General features: G+C 37.9%; 5 protein-coding genes across 18 annotated transcripts; 1 reads left to right on the top strand and 4 right to left on the bottom strand.

Annotated features, from left to right (window-relative positions):
• Positions 1 to 5506: 5506 nt before the first annotated feature.
• Positions 5507 to 7501, bottom strand: LOC112274793 (3-oxo-Delta(4,5)-steroid 5-beta-reductase). The gene is made up of 2 exons (XM_024504560.3): positions 7212 to 7501; positions 5507 to 7038 (listed from the first exon to the last, which is right to left on the bottom strand). The coding sequence occupies exons 1-2, from the start codon at positions 7257 to 7259 to the stop codon at positions 5884 to 5886; spliced, it is 1203 nt and encodes a 400-aa protein (XP_024360328.1). The 5' UTR covers positions 7260 to 7501; the 3' UTR covers positions 5507 to 5883.
• A 1361-nt stretch (positions 7502 to 8862) lies between these two features.
• Positions 8863 to 11248, bottom strand: LOC112274771 (uncharacterized). Of its 3 annotated transcripts, XM_090246181.1 has the most exons (6): positions 10896 to 11248; positions 10558 to 10711; positions 10123 to 10357; positions 9890 to 10019; positions 9565 to 9784; positions 8863 to 9415 (listed from the first exon to the last, which is right to left on the bottom strand). In XM_090246181.1, exons 1-2 carry the CDS (start codon positions 11186 to 11188, stop codon positions 10615 to 10617), a joined length of 390 nt encoding a protein of 129 aa, XP_090102307.1. In that variant the 5' UTR covers positions 11189 to 11248; the 3' UTR covers positions 8863 to 9415; positions 9565 to 9784; positions 9890 to 10019; positions 10123 to 10357; positions 10558 to 10614. The 3 variants fall into 3 exon arrangements, with proteins under 3 accessions (XP_090102307.1, XP_024360283.2, XP_024360285.2); XM_024504515.3 differs by lacking the exon at positions 9890 to 10019; XM_024504517.3 differs by lacking the exon at positions 9890 to 10019 and having other exon boundaries at positions 10123 to 10259.
• Positions 11249 to 11428: 180 nt separating this feature from the next.
• On the bottom strand, positions 11429 to 13684 carry LOC141044303 (uncharacterized). Its single transcript, XM_073530206.2, has 2 exons — positions 13413 to 13684; positions 11429 to 13103 (listed from the first exon to the last, which is right to left on the bottom strand). Exons 1-2 carry the CDS (start codon positions 13543 to 13545, stop codon positions 12235 to 12237), a joined length of 1002 nt encoding a protein of 333 aa, XP_073386307.1. The 5' UTR covers positions 13546 to 13684; the 3' UTR covers positions 11429 to 12234.
• Positions 13685 to 14474: 790 nt separating this feature from the next.
• LOC112274773 (embryogenesis-associated protein EMB8-like) lies at positions 14475 to 18865 on the bottom strand. 12 transcript variants are annotated; one of them, XM_090246175.1, is made up of 9 exons: positions 18569 to 18865; positions 18014 to 18264; positions 17588 to 17678; positions 17338 to 17409; positions 16222 to 17041; positions 15950 to 16135; positions 15394 to 15567; positions 15109 to 15212; positions 14475 to 14614 (listed from the first exon to the last, which is right to left on the bottom strand). In XM_090246175.1, the coding sequence occupies exons 5-8, from the start codon at positions 16351 to 16353 to the stop codon at positions 15147 to 15149; spliced, it is 558 nt and encodes a 185-aa protein (XP_090102301.1). In that variant the 5' UTR covers positions 16354 to 17041; positions 17338 to 17409; positions 17588 to 17678; positions 18014 to 18264; positions 18569 to 18865; the 3' UTR covers positions 14475 to 14614; positions 15109 to 15146. The 12 variants fall into 12 exon arrangements, with proteins under 12 accessions (XP_090102301.1, XP_090102300.1, XP_090102306.1 ...); XM_090246174.1 differs by having other exon boundaries at positions 17338 to 17404; XM_090246180.1 differs by having other exon boundaries at positions 16222 to 16504; positions 16776 to 17041; positions 17338 to 18264.
• A 201-nt stretch (positions 18866 to 19066) lies between these two features.
• Positions 19067 to 22834, top strand: LOC112274772 (cAMP-dependent protein kinase regulatory subunit). The gene is made up of 9 exons (XM_024504519.3): positions 19067 to 19335; positions 20209 to 20292; positions 20546 to 20641; positions 20948 to 21037; positions 21281 to 21412; positions 21561 to 21683; positions 21854 to 21973; positions 22207 to 22365; positions 22598 to 22834. Exons 1-9 carry the CDS (start codon positions 19300 to 19302, stop codon positions 22673 to 22675), a joined length of 918 nt encoding a protein of 305 aa, XP_024360287.1. The 5' UTR covers positions 19067 to 19299; the 3' UTR covers positions 22676 to 22834.
• Positions 22835 to 22942: the final 108 nt, after the last annotated feature.

The following is a 22942-nucleotide window of genomic DNA, read 5'->3' as shown; positions in this document are numbered from 1 at the left end:
ATTGAGGTTTACCTCTCTATGTCAAGAAAACAAAAATGCAATAAATAAGAAATAACACTTTTTCATCCACAACTATTTGCCTCATTGATTATTCTCAGTATTTTGGTTTCAATAATCAAGATTAGACCTTACTGACTACATCAAAGTTTGTAATACATCATACTTTCTACTTTATCATATACCACAATTAAATTTCCTTCTATTATTAACATCAAAATATCTTAAACCATGTCAAGCCCTTGAACCAATTTATAGACTATGATAAAAACCATGCTTGTACAAACCCAACACCACTTTGAAGAATGAGAAAGATTTCAAGTGAATTCCAAGTCCACCAATAGTTGGCTAACTTTACAATGATGAAGGCAGTGGTTTTGTGTAATGGAGGTAGTGGTTTTACTCAAGTCTACAACTCAATTCAGGGATAAAATGCAAAAACTGCTTTGATCATTTTTATCAATTCAATCACTATGGCAATTCAATTTTTTTCTTATGGAGCACATCAGAACCTTATTTCTCCACCCAAAAAAAATTTTTTCCAACAAAAAATCTCCAAAATAGCTGAATAACCTTAAATTGATGGTTTGAAGTATTCCGACATTAGTTGACTGCTGTTGGTAAAACCCAGCCAAAGTGGCTGGTAACCTGTACTGGATGAACAGGAAATTGGCACCTTGCACCATTCCACTTCAATAAACCCCTAATCCTGCCTATTGCTCATAAATGTTTTTGTGTGTGTGTGTGTGTGTGTTTTTTTTTTTTGTTTTTTTTTTTTTTTTTGTTTTTTGTTTTTTGTTTTTTTTGTTTTTTTCAAAACACCAAACACTTCACCTTGCACCCCAACAGTATATTGCAAAATCTGACGCAGCTACCCAAAATCTATGTCTGTCGATACGCATGGATGACGGACAGGTGAATTGAAAAGGTCAGAGAGCGAGATGGGCACCTGTTTTGCGAAATCGGTAAAACCCTGCTTGAAAATATTTGACTGAATCAAATTAAACGCCGCACAGACAACGTGATGAGCCGGCCAAAATCCTTTCGCAAATCTTCGACGCCTTGTAGAGCAAGAAGTCAACGCGGGGTATTGAGAATCGCAGAGTCGGAGTTCTACTGCCAGCTATCTGCATAGGTTGTGAGCGTCCTAACAATTTCGCAAACGGTGGCCTGCACACAAGCTCGGAGACCTTGGTCGATTTAGAGAGCTTTATGAAGTTTGTTTCTTTGGTTGCTTGCGAACGACGTGCATTGGTTTAATCATGTTCAGTGAAGCATCAATACATCGGTATGTTCTAAGGACTCTATTTCGAGCTGTACACATTTCTGTATCTGATCATGTCATTGAAGCGATGTTGCTGCACGTCAATTATGATTTTAACAAATGGTTTTGAATTTCCATGAGTTTAGGATTTGGGTGTACTGCACAGTCGGTTTGTGATCAAGAAGCAAGAAAAGGGACAATTACTGTTTCACAAAGATGGCTGCTTTGGTCATGGGGGGCATTGCGCTTCGCAAGAACAAAAAGAAAGCCCGATGCCCCCCATGACCAAAGCAGCTGAATCGGTACAAACTTACATTGAAAGCCAGAAGTTGTTGCTCACCGAAAAACGGAATGTATCACCTGAAGTTGCCGCTTCCATTCAAAATGCGCGTCTGCAGCAGGTGATTGCCATGCTGGTCGATGGAGTCTATTCCCGAGACCGCAATTCTATTGATTTCCAATATTTCATGAAACTATCCTTCGAGGGCGAGTGCAAAGTGGATATACGGACGGAAGTATACTCCACATTTTACTGGCATCGCTTGGAGAACCTCTCCTCTGAGGAAGACGAGGCCGATGTAGGACTGAACCATTACCTTAGAATAGATCCCCACCCCAACTAACTAGCACCTCGTCATCGCTCTCCGCAGTAGGAAACTCAGCAGCGCTCAAGACCTAGTGGCTGACTTTAGAATCATTTGTAGCAAACTCAACTTGAGCCATCGCTTCCACAAGTGCAAACATCGCGTCATGGAACTTACCGAGAAGTTTCAATCTCCGCCTTACTGTGGTAAGCCTCAAGAAGTTTGCATCACCGGACATTCACTTGGTGCAGCGATTGCCGTCCTTACACAGAAAGATCTAGCTGCCGCTGTACCCTCAAAACGCTTCCAAATCCACTGTATCAACCCACCATTTATGAAATTGAGCCAGCTCATCAAATTAGGCTTTCACAATTATCAGTGGAAGCAAGACCAACATCAAAGACTAGCGGATTGGGTGCCCACACTATACATCAATAAGTTTGATGTGGTTTGCAACCAATATCTTAGATACTTTCTATGCAAAAACAACAAGTTACTACCCTTTCCTCACCACATAGTGACGAATATTTTTGTCAAGAACGACAAGTATTCAATCCTATTTCCTTTGACAGACTTGCACATTAGTAAATGCAGCAATTAATTTGGGATAGGATTAGAGTTCCATATACTCAAGCAATAGTATGGACTAGAGGATTTGAAGGTATCAATTGAATTTTTTTGTTTATTGCTAGTGTTGTATTATGTGAAATTTATTTGAGAATGCATTAGGCACATAGTAGTAGAAGGTAAAATGGAATTTGTAACAACAAGATCCTAACAACTTTAATAGAATTTTAAACAAACTCCAATTAAATTGTAACAATGTTAATCAATCTTTAATAAAACCTAGAAGAAATCTCAAAGAAATTCCAAAGAAAACATTAAAAAATCATAAATTGATATTAAATATATATATATATATATATATAACAAAACAATCTCAAAGAAATATCAAAGAAAGCTTAAAGAAATATTAAAAATAAAAATCATGAATAAATTTTAATCAAATCAAATAATATAATTCTAAACCAATCCTAATCAAATCCTAAATAAATTCTAATCAAATCTTAATGAAACTCTAACTAAATTTTAATCAAATCTTAATCAAACTCTAAATCTTAATCAAATCCTAACTAAATTTTAATCAAATTTTAAACCTTAATCAAACCCTAAATTCTAACCAAAATCTAATAAAATCTTAATCAATTCTAAATAGATTCTAAATAAATTTTAAAAAATCCTAAGTAAAACTTAATCAATTCTTGTAGTTATTTTAAAATCTCAATAATTATTAATCAAACTATTGATCTCAACTAAGCTTTCGCCAACATTTTAATCCACAAGCAAATAACAAGCATACAAAATTTGAAGAAAATCAAACTCACCAATTAAGAAAAAAAAAAAAAAAAAAAAAAAAAAAAAACTCTTAAATCTTTCAAATTTCTTTCACCCTCTTTTTCCAATCTATATGTTGATCTTTTATGAGCAATTTTTTCTTGCTAAACCGTCTAATTACTATACAAATTAGCTTATGTGTAAATAGCTAGATCCAAATTGTGCTAACCAAATTTTGCTTCAATTGAACTTGTATATATTTCAAGATAGCAAAAACCTTCACTAACTCTAAAATTTTAAATACACTTAACAAATTTGATGTCATTTAACAAATAGATTGAACATTTTGAAAGTTTTTTTCAAAAAAGCACAAGGAAAAATTCACAAAAATTTACTAATGAATTTGCTACAATACTCCCACAATCCTTAAATTTATAAACATTTTTTTATTTCTCAAAATCTCAAACCATTAAATACAACTTTTACTTTAAAAAGACTTTAGAAACTTAATATGCATTCAAATCATATGACACTAATGTCTAAACAACCCTTCTAAAGTCATCTCCTTAACTACACTCTTTGATTAGCAAAAGAATTGTAGAGTTGTTATAGGTGCACAATTTTGTGCCTTGGAATCAGATTTTGATCTTGCTTCACAATCGGTCCTTTCTGAGTATCAATTCTTAGTATTTTGAGATAATTTTTTGCTAAATCCTATTCTTTACTCCCTCTTAAAGATATTTTTATCTATTATTTACCTCATTCAGTTTAATTTGGTTCATTTATGCCCCTACATAGTTAGTAAAAGTCTCTTTTTTAAGAAGGCAGCATTATCATATATTAATTTTTACTACCTCCTTATCTATTATCTATATTTCTAAGATAATTTGCTAAAATATTTTCATTTAAACTCCATTATAATATAATCTTTCATTTCCTTTTTCACGTAATGGTTGTGTTACTACCTGACACTAGTTGTGGATCATGTACCATCTATTCAAGATGGTGTGCAACAATTACAATATCATCTTCGTTTCAATAAATGGAAGGGAGCCGACAATGGAACCCCAGCGACTACGATCAACGGCAACATGGATAACAATACCAACCCGATTTTAATCAGTTGAAGAATGACGGCTTTGGAAACACCATCCAATCTACTTATCCACAATACAAATAGCAGTACCAACTCAATTTCGATCAGGCTATGAATGCTAGTTACAGAAATACTCGCCATTCTGGCTACACACAATTTGGATAGCAATACCAACCCTATTCCGATCAGTCAAGGAATACCGGCTATGAGAACACGTGCCATTCTGCTTACCCAAAAGATGAGCAGCAATTCCAACCAGGTTTCGATCAGGCGAGGAATGAAGGTTACAAAAACACCAGCCAATCTGCTCACCCACAATATGGACAACAGCACCACCCGGTTTTGATCAGACTAGGAATGACGGTTACGGAAACACTAGCCATTCTGGTTACTCACAATTTGGACACGAGTACCAACCCTGTTTCGATCAGCCGAGGAATGCTCGCTTAGGAAACACAAGCCATTCTGTATACCCTCAATATGGACAGTAATATCAACCCGGTTTCGATCATATGGCAGATTCCGGCTATAGTAATCATCCGCACCATCAATCCCGTGGTCTTGACCATGTAGGGCAATTCGGTGGTGGAAACCATTATCAGGCTGAGATGCAACATCGGACTCGTAGTCTTCATAATCAGAGCGGAATTAACGGCGGGGGGTAACAACGTATAATCAGTTCCGGCAACAGAACTTTGACGATCATAGTTTATGAGATCTTTTTAATTGCAATATCTAGAGATACATGGAAAGTTGTAGGCTAATAGTAGTGTCTGAAGTGCATTGCTATCGTAGATTGGATATGAATATTTATCAACTAGCATGTTGATTTACTCAAATATGGTTTGAGAATTTTGGTTATGTTTTTACAAGGACAATCATTTACTTTATACTATAACATTACAAGAACGTTAGTTTCACATTGCTCTGAATTCCCAGATGACTTCTAATTCTTGCAGTTTAGAGGACTGCCATGTGAATTGTAAATTATCGATTATTCTGACCAGAGTGAAAATTGCACAATTTTCAGAATTGTATTTTATCACGCTTCAGACTTGTCAGAAAATTAGCGAAAAACATTACACATACAATTTCACATGTGCAGGTTCAATGTTGTGTTCACTTTGAGAGACACTGCTCGCGCTGAAGACACGCCCAGTGTAGAAAGCTGTCTAATGTGATCAAGACTTGCTGTAAATAAGCTTCTCATGTAAATGCTGCAAAAGGCTCTGAAAATACACCAGCCCTCTGTGGGCAATCGCATATGCTTTATTCGAGGTCTTGCATACACACCAATAAAACTTTACTCAGCGATGAAAATTCTACTTCCGTTAACAGGTTAGGAGGCACATGTCAGCATCGTCAAAGACACTTCGTGCCATTTTATGGCGATCGTCTTAGCTCATGGAAATGTATAGTGTCACTGCAATTAGAATCAAGCGTTTCACTTAACGCTAAGTGACACACAGCGTCGCAAGGAACCTTATCAACACGCATCCACATCGTATCTACATACCCGTCGACTGCAGAAAAACCTGAGAAGCAATTACAATAGCGCGACACGCTCTCTTCCACAGGTTGATGGACAAAGACACAAGCATAAAAATTTAAGAAATCAAATTGTTGGCCTTCATTTTGTCCAGGACTGACAAGAAGCTCTTCTCCGTGTCGCGCCAGCCCAGAAAACCGAGCTCCTTGCTCTTGTTCATGCTGCTCACGTTTTCAGCAGACTGGTTCAGGATCAAATCCGCAAACCACCAGTGGCCGATGTCGTTAAGCTTGACAGGCTCTAGATTGTACTTCTTCACAACCTGGTCCCACATATCCTCTTTGCCTTTCATAAATTCATCAAGCAAAATTGAATTACCATTATACTCGCCAACCTCCATTCCAAAATAATCCGCCAGAAGCCTCCACAGCTTCTTCCATTTGAACACATCCCCGTTGGAACTGTTAAGGGCTTGGTTCTTAGCCGCCGGTTCCACGCAAGCCCAGATTTCTTGCTCAGCTATGAGCTCAGCATCCGACGCATCAAACAAACGTTCATAAGTAAATTGGTTGCCAGGAAATACAAGTGGCTTCCCTTCCTGCTTACAAATTAGAGCATAGACTGCCAAAGTCCCCACCAAGTTCATCAAATTCCCAGCTGCGAACCCGAATATGATCGTAGGTCGATGGATGGAGTACGTAAGTCGGCCACCAGACTGCTTGACGGCTTCGAACACAATATCTTCCTGGTTGTGGTAGAATTGGTCGCAAGGAAGACGCGGAACGTCTTCCACAAATGGCGATTCGCACGGTTGGATTTTCCCCGCGAGCTCAAAAGGGCCGGTGTATTGCTTGCCACCGGTCTGCAATACGATGTGCTGCAAGTTCTTGGCATTTGGAAGCAGAGCATCAATCGAGTTCTGCAGCAGCCTGCTATTCAACTCTATATTCTCCGCCTCCGTTTTACCTTGCACCCAAGTGACCCAGAATACATGGGTGACATCCTCCAACGCTCCAAGCTTTGCCAACGTCTGCTGTCTATCCAGAAGATCCACCTGCATGTACTCTATATTGGACGGGACCCATTCCGGCCTGGGCCGACGGGCCACACCATACACCTTCCAAGGCCCTCCGTAGGAATCTGGCTTGGCAAGAAGCGAAGCCAGATAGTTGCCCACTATGCCTGTCACGCCGAGGATGAGCGCCACCTTCTGCTCTCCGACCTCTGCAGTGCCGTGACGCTCTGCGGTAGAATGTGCCCCATGCCCTCTCCCCTGAAGGAAAACCCACACACAAACATTGCATTCGACATGCGAACAAACCCCATAAGATCAGATTCTCGTGCTCAAAGCAGATACTCTCACGTAGTCCAGCAAAAAAAGCGATATATATATATATATCAAAGAATCATCTAAGAAACATGGAGAAATGAAACCAGACATCTCACCCCTGCGCGAGGCTCCAGTCTGCCAGTCTGCCATGGAAACAAGCCCATCTTCACGTATCAGAAGCCTTCTCTGTTTTCAAAAACTAGTGATTCTCTAAGCCACGTCGTCAATCTAAACAAGCCTTTTAAAAACATTGACAAGACGTAATTTATACATCTCTCGCTCTCTCTCTCTCTCGCGCGCACAAGCTTCCAGAGAGAATCCAAAATGCGCGGAGCTGGCTGAAGCAGCACGGGAAGCAGCGCGAGCTTTGGATTTTTGAACGAGGACGGTCATTGCGATCTCCGCAAATCCTTCATCTGGGCAACAACCCCAGTCTCCGAGCTCTTGGAGGCTCGGAACCGAGCCGCGGTGTACAAGTGGCGTACCTGCCGTGCATGTCGAACAAGTGGCATTTCGATATTGAGATATTATGTCTCCGTGCTTTGGTTCTCGTCTGAGTGGCTGTTTAATTTTCCATCACATGATAATAATATTTATAATAACACGATGACAATTGATATCCAATACCAAATTTATATACAAAAATTATTTCAGCTAATTATTTCATTTGATGCACCTTTTATGTCATGATAAACACACAAAGAATATTACAAATTGTGCAACTAGCTTGCAATCAAAAAAATTCTATACTTTTTATATTAGTGTCAAGTGAACATTGCTGGGTTTTTAATCATAAAAAAGCTTAAAACAACTGCTGCCCATGAAAAAATCTTTGAGAAGGGGTAAAATCACATACAAAAAAAACAGAAATAATAGAAACGACTTGAATTTTTGAAGAGACTAATATAAGAAAAATCCTCTTATTGTGATTCTGAAAGAATCATCATTTATTTATTTATTTATATATATTATCTTATTGTAAAAAAAATTGATGCTCCCAACAAACTTAATCACCTTAATTATTTTATCGTCTATTAAAAAATAGTTTTTTACAATTCGTTGGTTAAAACACGTTTGGAAGAAATTATAAGCAAAACATAATGAATATCAAATTGAATTTCTGGGCAGTATATAAACATTTCAAATAGTAATGCTTATGATTCAAGACTCATCAAAAATTATTTTAAAGCCAAATTGAAGTTTAAGACTTTGCATGCAATAGAACATGTTTTGTACATCAAACTTATTTTTTTCATTTTGAATGTAATATGTGAAGTACATATATAAGTAAATTATATTATTGAAACTATTCCAAATCCCTCAAAATATCCAGCATTGAGGCTACATAATATTTCTTCTGTACCTATTCCATTTTCTTCTCCTAATGTACCTTAATTCCAATACCAATCATATTTTCATCAAGCTTCTATAAATAATTGTATGTACTATATACATTGAGAAAGTTACATTAAACTAGTGACAATGCCCTTTTATTTTTCTTACTTTTCTTTGTTTTTCTAATTTGAATCTCCGTAATAAACACAATTAGTGAGTATGCTGAATATTCCAAGTCGAGACAATTTTAGAAGGATGTAGTAGTCTTCCAATTTTACTTCCCACATCTGTGATGATATTTGACTTTGTGGAAGAGGATATTCCAGTCGTTGGTAATATCACAGAAGGAATCATCATCACATTCCATGGGAGCAACAATTCTACAAACTGTAAATTAGAGAGCGCATGCGACACACGAGATACTATTCCAGCTTGCCCCAAGACAAAGCATTATCAGATAAGGTGCTTATTAAAACGTCAGAAAAGCGAGTTCGTAACTACAGAAAAGAGTTTAATGAATTAACAAAAACCTTCGTTTTCCCAATTAGCTGTCAGTCAGAATAATTAGTATTCTAGTACAAAATGGTCCCACGTCTAAGAAATTCCAGCTAAAAAATTATGAGCATCCTTCTGTGGGACTCATCGACTCATATTACAGTTGAGTTCATAAAACTTATGCTGCATGCCTAACTTCTTTTAAATGAATACTTGGTCAAGTGATAGTACGCGGACACAAGGTGACAGCCAGTATTGCCATTTGGGCTGTGCCCATGTCCCAGCCAATGGATTTCCGATATGTGCACCTGTGAACCAGGTGGGACCATGAGGCAAGTATTTAACTAGTTCTCCTGCAGTCGTAACGTAATTGATTGCCACAAGGCCAACATGGAATCCTGCTGGAAATGCCAAGCTACGATTCATCTTCGACCGTGCACCGGCTAAGCTCACCGATAAAAACCAAAGGCTTGGCATTGTAGCAGATGACCTGCACGATCATCAAGCACAAAATGAATAAGAAATACAAAAATAGGACTTGAGTAGATGCTGAATTGATTCTTGGCTTGTGTAGGTAATTATCCTGATGAAGATAGTACTCGGAAATTAGAGGCTGACCAGATAAAAAGCTTTACATACCAGTGAACAAGCGCAAAAATAGCAGCCGATATGAACACTGCAGTATGAAATCCCAGATCAACAGCAATCTCCTCTTGTAACCACGCTCTGAATAGAGTTTCCTCTACAAGGGACACCGCCAGTCAAATTCCAACCGCTTGTCCCACAAGCTTGATTACTTTTGCAGCGGTAAATAAGAATATCCCAACACTACCTTGCTTAGCACAAGAGCCCCAATTTGCTGTATTCAAACGAAGCATCAAATCAGAGAATGAGAAAAAAGAATCCTTCAGAGTAAACGAACTCAAGATATGTAGAATTAAACAAGTTCCCCCGCGAGGTTTACCTTGCATCATGGGATTTGTAGCAAGCAATGCCCCCCAATTGATTTGCACGTAGCCCAATATGAAATTTGTACTATGCAAAAATAATACTAATCCACTACCTAAGGCTAACCCCCAGCCCCAATCTTTGACCTAAAACATGAAAAAATAATTGTTAGATGAATAAAATGTACGTAAAATTGCATGAAAACATAATTAATTGAAAAGATGTAGAACTTGATTGCACAGGCAATACCTTTCGTTTTGACCAGAAACGAAGACCATAATGTACAAGGGGTTTACTAAAACCACGAACTCGCCTCCCCCAAATCGTAACAAGAATAAGAATGGCCCTATACAGGTCAACCACAGAAGCAGCACCAACAACACCGCCTGGCGATTTCGTAGCCCATTGATGTAACAATGATGGTAAGACGGGTATTAATACAGGAGACCAGAGCAATACAATAAGTGCAGAAAAGACAAGAAGCCTGTCAAACAAGGGACACTAATGCCTCGTCAGCACGAATTAGCAAAAAAATAAATTGGAACTATCATGATTATTAGGGTACAGCAAAAAAAATCAGAAATTTTGGCAATTCTATACAGAAAGTTCTGCATAACTACTACAGTCGGAATGAAGGCTCGATTTTTTCAAGAATAGATGCTTGGTAAGTGTATGAAAGAGCACCTCAAATGTAATGGACGCTTATCAATTGCAAAAAACCGAGACGACGATCAGTGAGGCTCATTGCACCCCTCGGGCCACCCAGTAAAAGAGCAACTTTTCCAATAAATCGAAGAAGACCAACCTTCTGTCAAGTTTTGCTAGCATTGCCACCAGCCTGGGCGACAAGTCATGAAAATGTTACAAATCGCAATTTGGTAGTAGTGCAGGTTATAGTTAAGGTTAAAGAAAAAGTTAGACACAGATTGATAGGAGAAAAAACTTCTCATGCATAATACCCGTGATGATTAGTATACAGCTCTTCAAAAAAAATGATGCAAACCTCGATTTTAGTTACATACCTTTCATGATCAACCTTCCCATCGCCGTTGTGAGGTGCCACTGGCGCTGCCACTGACATTGCCTTTTCGGCTAAGGGATGAACGCTGAAAATAGTACCTGCCTTCTCATCCTCAGTTCCAGTCCTCTTACTATTTTTCTCACCACCACCACCATCTGAATCTTCTACTGCGCTACATTCATTCGACACATTGATTCCAGCCATTGTGGCTCCACCGCTCATGGCTGCTGCCATCATGCCCATCACTTTCCCTTGATTCTTGCTCTTGGCTCTGTCCCAAACATCGTTGGACATTCCTTCAGCTTCTGAGCTATGTCCGTTTTAACCAGCAGCATCAATTTCCATAGTCTCTGTCGTCACCACTTCAGGGTCTTCCCTCAACTCGAAAGATCCACTTGATGGAATTTCGCTGTTACGTTTTGCACTCAAAGCTAAAGCATCTGCGGCAGATGATTTTGCTTTGACCCGCAAAGAATAATCACTATCAGTACCACTGATCTCTTCTTCCTCTTCCAAGTTTTCATCATCACTTGGTTCTTTTCTTCTTGTGCATTCCGCTGTTTGCCAGTAACAATCAAATACACAACACCTAGAAGAGCCATAATCACGCCTACTAACATTACAAGAGGAACCAGCCCGCCCAATTTGCGGTTACCTCCCACAGCGTTTCTAAAAGCTTCGTTGGAAATGGGCTTCATCTTCCACCCTTGAGCTGCGTCAGCCACTGAATTGGTTATCTTTTAGACCTCTTGGTCTAAATAATTCCCAGAGACTCTATTCCTGCGATTCTCAACCTCCGAAGCAGCTCAAATTCCAGAGCGTCCTTCACCGTACTTTCTACCAAGTTTGGAGTCTTCGCTTTCTTGATATCTATAGTTCGCTTACTATGATTCTCATTCGCTCCCAGAGTACTAACATATCCCTTTGATTTTCCTATGTCGTCAACTTCTTCTGACATCTGCTTGATGGTAATTTTCCTTAAACCTGGCCCAGCAGAATCTGCTTCCTTCATATATTGATTACTACGTTGAGTTTCTGATCCTTTCAGCTCTTTAAAAGTATCCTTGTAATTGAAGGCTGTGCCATTCGTGCTTAGTAAAATGTCATCAGTTTTTACCTTAGGAGGTTGATCCTTCAACACTGTCATCACCAAAGTATAATTACCTACGTTCTGAATGAACATAACTTTAGACTGAGTCCTTGAATCTAATACTGGGTTCAATAACTTCGAGAATAAAATCGTCCCCAAATCCTTCTTGTCGTCCTTTGGTTTATTGGTCATTTCAAAGGCATCCATGGTTTTCTTCATCTTTTCTTACTTCATTCCCATTTGCTTCTTGTCAACCCCACCTGTAGCAGATTTCTGTAGTGCTCTCATGACTGCTGAGCTCGTTCTTTCCACCAACACTCTTCGAGTCAATGGTAGCTTTAGCTATTGTCTTTGCTACTCCATCTTTCTCATTGTGCTCGGAAATAAGAGAGCCACTATCGACAGTACTACAGTCGTCTTCCTTACCATTTCCTTTGTCGTTGTTTTCCTTACTGCCGTGTTCTTCCTTCCCATTCCTGCGGTCAGTTTCCTTTTTCTGATCAGCAGAGTCTACCTGTGCATCAGCAGAAGCATCATAAACATCTCCTTTCTGTTCTTGCTCTAGCTTCTCCAGAATGTTCTCGGCAAGTCCAAAAACATTACTCACAGCCACTTGTGTGGAGTCATCAAAATCTGTAAGAGCTTCAAGCGCTGATCCCATGTCCAATGGAGGTGTCACTCCTGTTTGGGAATGTGTAGGTAGGTCAAGAGGGGCGCTGTTTTCAGGGCTCGAAGTTGGTGTAGGTTGAGGCGGAGCAGTTACTGCCGCAGAGTCAGATGTAACAGACCCAAGATGACTTTCTTCAGAAGTTCTAGTCTTTTCATTTTCATTCGTGCTGCCATTACTGCCCGCACTATCGCTTTGCTCATTATCTTCTTTCCGACCATTTTCGATAATTGGGGTCTTTCCTGCTCCATCCTTTATATTATGCCCTTGCTCAAGTCCTTCCTGTTTATCTACTATTCCATCACGCTTTCCACCCAATGATTTGGTTTCCATGCTATCATTGGGCTCCTCTAACTTCAACACTTTGGAGTCATTCAAAGCATCTTCTTTCGAATCTTTTCGACCACCAGACTGGTTCTTGTCTTCTTGTTTAAATGCATTGCCTCCCCTCTCTGCATTAGACATCAGAAATTAAATCCTCAACTTTTTCATTTTCCTCCAATCAAAACCTGTTCATATTAAAGCAATACATTCGTGATGCAAGCCTGAGTACACATAGAGAGTAGAGTACACAAAAGAAAATACATGCCACTGCTGAGTCTCATTCATGCATGATTTAATACGTAGCATCACGCTTTCTAATAATAAAAATTGAGCTATCAACAACCCCGCACAAAATCCTGTGCACACTAGTTCAACGAGTTTCAAAGAACAGGTAATGCAAGGCAAGGTTTTTGAAGCGAATGTAAGGATGCCTTAACCTGTTGTATCCGCCTTCTCGGCTTCAGTATTAGATTGCACTGGATTTGTAAGCCCATTACCATCAACCGTTTTGCCTGATGTCGCCGGTGTACTGTGAATATCACCGTCCTCCCCGGAAGTCGAACTATCCATAGGTGAAAGTGGAGCAATGGGGATGGATTCTCTCTTTCTATCAGAAACTGTTGTAGATTTTTCTTGATGCTATCAATGAACCCCAGAAGAAGGCTCGGCGGCATGCGCTTACCAAACCCAACCAGATTAAAACTAGGAATTCTTGCTTGCACAGCCCCTGTTACTGCTGTTGCCATATTCCCTCGCACATCCTCAGGCACAGCTTCCTGCAATGCTGTCAAAATAGTCTCCCCTTCTCCTACAGCAGTTAACACCTGCACCAGTGCACATGAAATAATTCTATCAGTATGCACTATTGTGCTGATAGTTCCACTTCCATTGAGACCAAGGTCTATTACTTGCATAGACTTCGCACTTTGAGGTAAATGATTGGCTTCAAGAACACAATAATTCTTAGAAATCACTTTAACAGAGAAATGGGCAATCGTCTAAATCGTTAAGAAGTTGTGGATGAATGTTCAATCATGCTTCAGAAACGAGGGTGCATTATGTTAGAGAAGCTAAAGATAAATGTTTCAAGTTACAAAAAGACCAAAGTTCCGCTATTCGCAACACGTTTTTCAGCTCCTAAAAAGAAATCATAGTCACATATCCCCTAATTCCCACTCAATCCAAACAAAATTGGTGTTCTATAAGACAAAATTCACCTTTTCTTTCTTTTCGTCCGATAATGTATCAGGCATGATGATGTCCAACACATTGATAATACTCTTAGCTGCTGCACGCATTTGGATCGGTTCAGCACCTGTTTCGGATCCTTCGTCTGGAGAAGTGCTGTCGTCCACTGAGGGGGTATTCTCAACCTTCGGCGTGGTGTCCTGCTCTTTTGAAAGGATTCTCTCTACCTCTAGAGGAGTGGTTTCCGAGCCTTGGGAGGCGGTCTCCGCCTCTTTAGTAGTGCTCACCGTCCCTGAAACTAAATTTTCTCTATCAGTTGTTCCAGCATCATCCCTCTTCTTCATTGGTTTAATTTCTCCAGCCTTTTTCGCTTTGACAATCTGCGACGCTCTCTTTTCATGAATGGGTTTAATTTCATCTTTTTCCTCAACTACGCTTTCATCTTCCAATGCTGAAAACATAGAAAAGAATCAGTTGAATGAGTGAAACACTAATTTTACGGAAATACAACCAACGGATGAACACACTGTTCATGAGCTTGAGTGCCATGAACAACAATGTCACAATGAATCACTCTATACGTGACCCTGTTCATAAAGTGCCTTACTGTCCCTTTGAATAGCCTTGTTCTAACCTAGTGTTTTATTAACATTCAGTGTTAGAGACGTTCGTAGAATTTTTTAAGTTTAATGATTAGTGTTCAGCGTTTAGAATCGGTGACACTAAGCCTATTCACAGTGCAGTATTACCAAATAATGTCAATCATGTATTTAGAGAAGTACTCCATGATAAAGACTAGCAAACTGGAACCAAATGCAACAATGTATCCCCAACTCGCTTTTATCCCTTAAATAGATCCCACTATGGAGTGAGCAGGGACCTTGCCTTCAACAGACGTTTCCATTTTCAAATGTTTTCCTTCGATGGATATACTGTCTGGCATACCTGGTTGCTCTCTTGCTGGCGATTCGCTTCCAGAGTTATTACGAGTGTCTATGTAAAAGTGGATGTTGGCCCTTCAGCAACGCCACTTTCACTGCTGCTAACCACTGTCATTTAAGTCAAACCAACCTTATACGAAGGTGTCAGTCGAGAAAACTTAAAATTAAACACAGAACCAAACTGAAATCCATACGACGCAATCAAACTTTCAAATTTGTGAAGTTTTGAGCTCATGAACATAATTATGATAAAACAATCACTTGATCCACAGAGGAATATTAACCTAACCTCGAATGCAACGTTATAACTCCAGTCATGTCTTGATGTACTTCCAGGTTCTCGTACAACTCCCTTGAAAGAGGATAAATTAACTACTGGAATCTGTGCAAGAGCAGTGATGTATGGATTCTTTTCAAGAACAAGGCGAGGAATGGAAGTCACTGGCTTTGAATCATCCTCTCTCTGCGTTCAAATCAACAACATTATAAACACCATTCAGGACGACTTTAACCACGAAATGGGCACAAACGTCTGAATAGAAATCCGTGCTACCTACATATTATTGTATGCCTTCGCAATTAGCAAATCAGAGAAATGTGGAGTAGAACGTCAATGCATCAATCAAGATTAGTAAAGGTATGCACACTTGTAAAAGTTAGGAACGCATAACATAGAATAGTACTATTGCAAAGCTACAATCTAGAACCCCACGTGTATGACTATAATAACCATTGGACGTCCATATTTACAAAATAATTTTTTTTCTAAGTGGAAATCAGCTTCATGACTGCCTTCAAAACACATTTAAAATAAGTTAGACTCGAACAGTGCTGATCCGGCTTACCTGGATAAAAAGGAGAGGGACTTGGACAGTACTGATGTATCTTGCAGAACCTGCAGCAGTATAAAACTCCTCTAACGTATTAAAGCCATACGTTACTCTTAATATGGCTGCATCAAACTCACGAACTGTGGAGGATGTCGAAGCCTTTCTCAAGTCGAAGCCTTTATTTTCCCTCATAAAAAGCACCTGCACAAAATAAGCTCAAAATTAAGCACTAAACATAAAAATTGCTAAATAAGTATCAACGAGAGGTTAATAATAATCACAAGTACCTTGTTTGCCTCAAGAATGCTCACTAGACCTTTTGCCATCATACGGTCGAGTTTTTCACCATGTTGTGCGCCTAGATGCATTGAAGATTGCTCGTAATCGAAAGGATTGGAAATGTCTATAGCAGCCACCATACGAGTGGAACCTGCTTCTTCACCCAGATACTTGGTCAACAAGTTGGCACCCTAGCCCCAGCCAACGCCCATTAGCGTTGACACTGGCCGCTCGCGAACAACATGCTGAACAACTAAGCGAACATCATCACTGTCTGCTCCTGAGAACACCCTAGTCCAAATACCCCACATTCACATTCCACCATTCAATGAATATGTATTCACTTTATGAAACTTATAACCAATCAAATGAAAATAATTCTCTTCATCTAATCTTTGGTTCTAACAGAGAATTCAGCAGGGTATGAGCCATAGCAGACAATGTTGACTCTCTCGATAGCAACCATTGAGCTGATGAATCGCTCAAATGTTCTGTAGGCAAGGATTTTAAGTTTGATGACGAATGAGACGGCATGGTTGCAGCTGCGAGCCATTCTTCGGACCTAGTGGATGACATAGGGGGTAGTTGAGTTGTGTAGCTTGTGCATCTTCGAACGATTCTTGGAAATCTTCGATCTGAATATCTGTGGAAGCTTTTTAAGTCCAAAGAATTTACTGAACGGCTTCTATGAAAGGTTCTACAAAGGGAAAAAGGTAAAGGAATTCTTCGCTTCCTGTATGTTGTAATATAAAGCGAACGGGTCGTACTAGATGCTTTTAAAAATTCCGCCATTATCCTATAAAGACCGATCCACGTTCAAACTCCACTCTGCACACAGCAAACATGTTCGAAAAGTTGAAAGTCCAAATAAAAAACAAAGGATATGGCAAGTTAGTCCACAGAGAAAAATGTAAAAAATAAGCGATGTATGAACTACTACGTTATTGCCGCAAACACGAGTGCTTAGATAGCCTTCAGCAACTCGATTGCACACAAAAGAAAGAATCACTCTTCAGTTGTTTCTCCTATTTCTCTCATTCTTCAAAGAAAGCAAACTAAACCCCCAACAAAGACAAATAGGTACAATTCGTCAAATGAAAGAGAGTGAGGAGTAACATAGAGACCATTCCATAAACAAATTATTGGCTGTACCGAGCAGTCGCTGACCTCCATTGCCGCAATCAACTATTGCTGCCCTTCAATGAAACAATTACGCTATCAAAAACCGATTGAAGTGATGACTAAAGATCTCAACTCCCCTCCAATCCACTCTGATGCTCTCGACCACAACAGCACGTTTTGAAAGTAGCAACTCTAAATTGTAACTACGCGCGATTTCAGACCCATGCAAACTAAAAATCCTAAACAAAATACCTCAATGGTTTTAAAACCTGTTAAGTCACACCAAGCTCAGTTTCTATAACCATGCACATCAAACCAAGTTCCACCAAAGACGATGAGCCTTCTGCAAACCGCAAAACACGTGCTGAGACGAGCCCTGAATAGTATGAAGGTGATAATTCAATATTCTGAACTACACAAATCACCAATCAGCAATGGAATGCTTAAGAAGTTTCTACAAACTTAGCATTTCATGAGATCGAGTATCATGATACAGCCGACACATTGATTCCGTCTCTAAAGACAAAGCAAAAATGCACATGTTTCGCCTACTTTATATGGGTAATGATCCGACCGCTAAGAGAATGAAGTCAAAAGCTTGAAGTCCCTAACATACAGCGCACCCCCCTACAGACAGTATCTTTACCACGGCACGAACTCATTGTAACCATAACTTACATCGTGCGTTACACTGAACAAGGCTTCAATACTGGATACACTGGATTGAAGTCCAATTCCGTAGATTGCAAAATAAATTTTCTCACTTCGTTGCGGCGAGTAGCACGTACAAGTGCACAAGCAAAATCAACTGGATTAATCCTTTTCTTGACAATAGAATCTTGTACACCGATAAGATATTTTCTTCTTTGAAATCCACAACTAGTAGCAGTCGACTGTAGTCAAAATCTCGAAGCTACAGCAGCCTGAGCCTGGAAAGGTGACACAATAATCTAACCACGATTAAACATCTCTCCTCGACTAGCACATTTGACACCAGTTCTAAATTCACCATCTCATCAACATGAACATTCCCCATTGACAACGAAGAACGTCACGCACCTCAATGTCGTGTACAGAACCCCATACAAGCACAACCAAATCCTTAGGAATCCACACCTCTCCCTCTCAAACTCAACATTGAACTTCGACTGCCATCAAACCAAACATTCTCTCAAAATTCCAAAAAAAGTCCAGTGCTCGATACAACAGCGGCGTCCTCTCAGAAATTCCCACCCTGCCAAAATGCCGAGTGAGTTTTTGTCCCCTCCAACGATGTCGTGACCCCGCGGTCGTTCGACTATCCCCTCGACGTACCAGTCCACCTGGTCCACAGTGCCTCCACGTCTCAGCGGCAGCATGCATTACCTAATTAACGTAAGAAGGATTCAATGCATACAATTCGACGATCGAAACTCCGCTGCAGCATGATTGCTCGTGGCTGGACCAGAAGCAGAGGCTCATGCTGATCGACACAGAACGAGGCTCAGGTGTACAGTGGTCTACGGAGAATCAGCGCAAACGACGATCGCCTCCAGTTTCCCACTTGCGGACAAGGTGATGTGCTCATACCCGCCTTGACCGGGTTTCAGATACCAGGCATCAATTCTCCAGATGTTTCTAGGTTCCTGATCCTATTGCCGTTGCCTTGCTCCGTGCCCCAACACCGAACTGGAGCAGTTCAAAAAGTAAATGGACAAGCTTTAAAGTACTTTCTTGGAGGATGCCAGTTCCAGTATGGAAAATGCCTTTGCTAACCCAAACTCGAAAGATGTCCCTCGGATTAATAGGGGTTGTGCCTAAGAGAATGACAAAGAGTAGAATAAATTACTTGAAGACCGTGAAGCCAATGAAAAGAATGCAATTGATTAAGATTTTTATCATTTTGTGATGTAAGAGTTCACATGATTGTCTGTCATAATCAAATTATAACAATAAGACTGGTTCTGCATAGTATGTGCTAAGTCATGGCATCAAGCAGCAAAAAACTTTCAGACAAAGAAGTAATCTCCAACCCTAGTGGGGTTTAACCCTAAAAGATGATCAGATGAAATATAATAACATTTGCAACAACAACAACAACAACTTGATAAAAAAAAATAATGTTTTATAAAACCCACTTAAATATGTGTACATTATAGAATAAAATAAAATAAAATAAATCACATATTATTCATTCTGAAGAGTCAGATTTGTGGTTTCTTTGATATAACATGGATGATGCTAAGTATTTCTTTGATATAATAATTCTGATTTTCATGCAAAAAAAGCATCACATGATTATGTTTGAAGTAGAACTTTGGGCAAACATGAGTAAGAATCAATGTCTTGAGCATGATTTTTTGCATAGATGAGTTTTAATTCTTTCTAAAAGCAAATGATGAAGATCCATTAAATCATTTTTCACTAAAATTAAAATATGCATGCAAGCGTGTCTATGACCAATATTTAATCTATAAAATATAAACAAAATTTCCATGTATACAATAAAAAAAACTAATCATTTTTCAATTTTTTTTTATTTATAATGTCAATTTGCATATCTGATCAATAATAATAATAATTCTACGCACACACACACACACACATAGATATATATATATATATATATACACACACACAAGTCCTAGTTGTGAATTTGTGTGGCAATTTTAAAATTCATGTCTTTGCCAGAACCTTATAACTCGATCTTCATAAATTTCTTAATTATTGCATTATTAAATCCAAATATGTGGTTTGTCAAATGTTATTAAATGATCTTGTAGATTGTTAAGATGAATGGAAACGTGTAAATAAAGTAAGTTTGTAAAAAACTTTAAAAGAATTTTTTTATTTCATTTTAAGAAAAGGCCTGATATGATTTATTACACATTTAGGCAAAACAAAGGAAAACTCTATCTTTTCGAAGAACTGGAGTTAGTGCAGAAGCTGCAACTGTAGATAGTACATTTGTACCAAAGGTACAACAATAACCAAAATTAATGACAAACATAATCTTATTATTGTTCTGTTAAAGTTAAATATTATTTCAGAATACTACTGCTAATAGTATTCAAATACACAAGTTGTTTCTGAAATTAGATTCAGGGACACCTGAGATTTGGAGTTCCATTTCTACCCAATTTCGAAATAAAACCATTATAATTCTTTGTGCATATTTTTATCAATTTTTGCACTCTATGCTAACATTTTTGTTCTTGGAATGAATTTTAGGTTGTTGTAAAGTCCAATGCAGCCAAACAGCGCATACAAAAGGCCATAGAAAAGAGCTATATTTTCAAAGGTCTTGATAAAGAACAAGTTCAGATTGTGAGTAACTTTGCTTCCATAGATTCCCACACTTTTATGTATTTATATAAATAAATAATGTTGAAGCCATACAACAATGTGATGTGTTTTTAGCAAATGATTCTGGTTATTATTTTCAAATAAAAATGAATACATCTTAACATAAAAGTTAAATATATTAAACAGTAAAATTTGTGGATTAAATCCAGGAAAATTTATTCTCTATTATTTTTTTAAAATTCAATATCTTTGCAATGGATCTTCTCGGGGTTGGCATGACATTAGAGTACCCAAATTGATATTAGAAAATTGGATGCAAGGTCATAGGTAGTTGATGCTGTAGAAGAAGAAAAACACAAAACAGGTGATGTGATTATCAAACAAGGAGAATCTGGCCTTAACTTCTACTTGATGGAGGTAACAGCCATCAACAATTGTTCCTTTTAAAACCAAAGTAAAATTAAAATCAAAATGAGAACATGAGAAAAAAGACACTATGTATATATATATATAGATGATACCATTTGGAATAGAATTACATAGATAAATGAATACTCTCTCAAACACACACACACACACACACATATATATATATATATATATGTATATGTATTTATTAAATTTAAAATTTAACAAAGAGCTCAAATATTATGTGATTAGGCTGGATCATGTACTGTATGGATATTGAGAGATAATAGCCCAGAGCCCATCCATATTCACACTTATGGCCCAGGAGACAGTTTTGGTGAACTGGCACTTCTTTATGATGCACCGCGGGCAGCCACTATTAAAGTGATTAGTAGTTCCTTATTTGCATGTTTAATATATTATTATATATTGACATTTCTGTTATCACGTTCAACTCTTAAGTTTGTTTATTAAAACAATTAATTGATACTGCTTAAGAACTTATTATCAAAGAAATGTGCATCCAATCTAGGCTAGTACAGATTGTGTATTATGGGCCATGGATCGTGCAACATTTAGGGCAATATTGATGACATCAACAGCTACAAGAAGAGATCTGTATGAAGAATTTTTATCCAATGTTCCATTATTACAGGTAATTCATTAAAAAATAGTCCACGAATTTTTTTTAAATGAGGTTTCAACCAGAAAAAAAAAAAAAAAAAAAAAAAAAAAACATGATAGAATTTTGGATATGTTTCAAAAAAATATATTCTATTTTACACTTTTTTAAATTTTTTTTAAAGAAATTCATATTGGGTGCAGAGCCTTGATGTATATGAAAGATCAGCCATTGCAGATGTTTTGGAACCTGAATACTTTAATGTTGGGGAATCTATTATAGTTGAAGGTACACCTGGGGATAAATTTTATTTACTGGTTGAGGTAATAAATTTGTGTCCTACTAGTAATTTGGCATGTGTTCTATTAAAAGTGTGTTTGGAAAGTGTTGAAGAAGTTTATGAATATTTTTATCCATCGTTTCAGACATTCAGAAAACTATTACATGATTAGTTTATCATTTATACAAAGAGGATTTTAATTTTATTGGAAAAAACACAATGTACTTTTGAGAATTCTAAATAAAATAAATAATAATAAAAACGTGATTTTCACAGGGAACAGCAGAGGCTAAAACCAAGAATCAAACAGTTATGAAATACAGTAAGGGTGATTATTTTGGTGAATTAGCACTTTTGAGCAAAGAGCCACGAGCAGCATCTGTTATAGCAGCTTCTGCTTGTAAAGTTGTATCTATAGATGGAGAAAGTTTTAAGGTAATAATATCTTGTTACAGCTTTATTTGATACATAAATGGCGTGTTTAATTATTTACACTGTTCATTAGTTTAAAATTGTGTGTGATTTAAATTCTTTAAAACAACAAAGACATGTCTACATGTTACTAGATGCAATCAATTTATATATATATATATATATATATATATATGTTATTTTACAACAAGAATTACTAATATGAGTAAACCTACATTTGCATTGATCATTCCAGAGGTTGCTAGGAAAAGTTGAAGACATCTTGCACCGGAAGAAAACAGAATATGCATCAGCAACATCTAATCTCACCTAATGTAATGTATTAAATATTAAATTATTATTGCGTGAATGGGTTTTGTAATGCATAAATATGAAAACTGTGCTAGCATTGCATACATTTACAACTTGTTCATATATTATACAAATACAAGCACTTCCAAAAATGATGTGTTAAAAAGTTTTAAAACCCCAATTTTGTATCTTTGTTGATGAAAGATGCAAAGCATACAGAGCAAAAATCTCCCACACAAACATAGAAGTTAAGTTACATAATTTTGTTTTGTAGATGTACTCATGCATA

Source organism: Physcomitrium patens, chromosome 22 (assembly GCF_059467195.1).
Source record: "Physcomitrium patens ecotype Gransden chromosome 22, ASM5946719v1, whole genome shotgun sequence".
Lineage (NCBI taxonomy): Eukaryota > Viridiplantae > Streptophyta > Bryopsida > Funariales > Funariaceae > Physcomitrium > Physcomitrium patens.
The sequence above is the reverse complement of the archived record's forward strand: the minus strand, read 5'-3'. Positions and strand labels throughout refer to the sequence as shown.

Excerpts from the sequence above, each read along its gene's own strand:
- LOC112274772 (XM_024504519.3), top strand. The coding sequence starts at position 19,300 with ATGGCATCAAGCAGCAAAAAACTTTCAGACAAAGAA. Across the intron at positions 19,336-20,208 it reads AAAAACTTTCAGACAAAGAA|GCAAAACAAAGGAAAACTCT; the intron begins GTAATCTCCAAC and ends TTACACATTTAG. Across the intron at positions 21,038-21,280 it reads TTAACTTCTACTTGATGGAG|GCTGGATCATGTACTGTATG; the intron begins GTAACAGCCATC and ends TTATGTGATTAG.
- LOC141044303 (XM_073530206.2), bottom strand. The coding sequence starts at position 13,545 with ATGGATAGTTCGACTTCCGGGGAGGACGGTGATATTCACAGTACACCG. Across the intron at positions 13,104-13,412 it reads CGAGAAGGCGGATACAACAG|AGAGGGGAGGCAATGCATTT; the intron begins GTTAAGGCATCC and ends TGTCTAATGCAG.
- LOC112274793 (XM_024504560.3), bottom strand. The coding sequence starts at position 7,259 with ATGGGCTTGTTTCCATGGCAGACTGGCAGACTGGAGCCTCGCGCAGGG. Across the intron at positions 7,039-7,211 it reads GACTGGAGCCTCGCGCAGGG|GGGAGAGGGCATGGGGCACA; the intron begins GTGAGATGTCTG and ends GTTTTCCTTCAG.
- LOC112274773 (XM_090246170.1), bottom strand. The coding sequence starts at position 16,353 with ATGGTGGCTGCTATAGACATTTCCAATCCTTTCGATTACGAGCAATCT. Across the intron at positions 16,136-16,221 it reads GCATTCTTGAGGCAAACAAG|GTGCTTTTTATGAGGGAAAA; the intron begins GTACTTGTGATT and ends TATTTTGTGCAG. Across the intron at positions 15,213-15,393 it reads GTTATAACGTTGCATTCGAG|TGGTTAGCAGCAGTGAAAGT; the intron begins GTTAGGTTAATA and ends CTTAAATGACAG.
- LOC112274771 (XM_090246181.1), bottom strand. The coding sequence starts at position 11,188 with ATGTCCAACGATGTTTGGGACAGAGCCAAGAGCAAGAATCAAGGGAAA. Across the intron at positions 10,712-10,895 it reads GGGAAGGTTGATCATGAAAG|GCTGGTGGCAATGCTAGCAA; the intron begins GTATGTAACTAA and ends CTTGTCGCCCAG.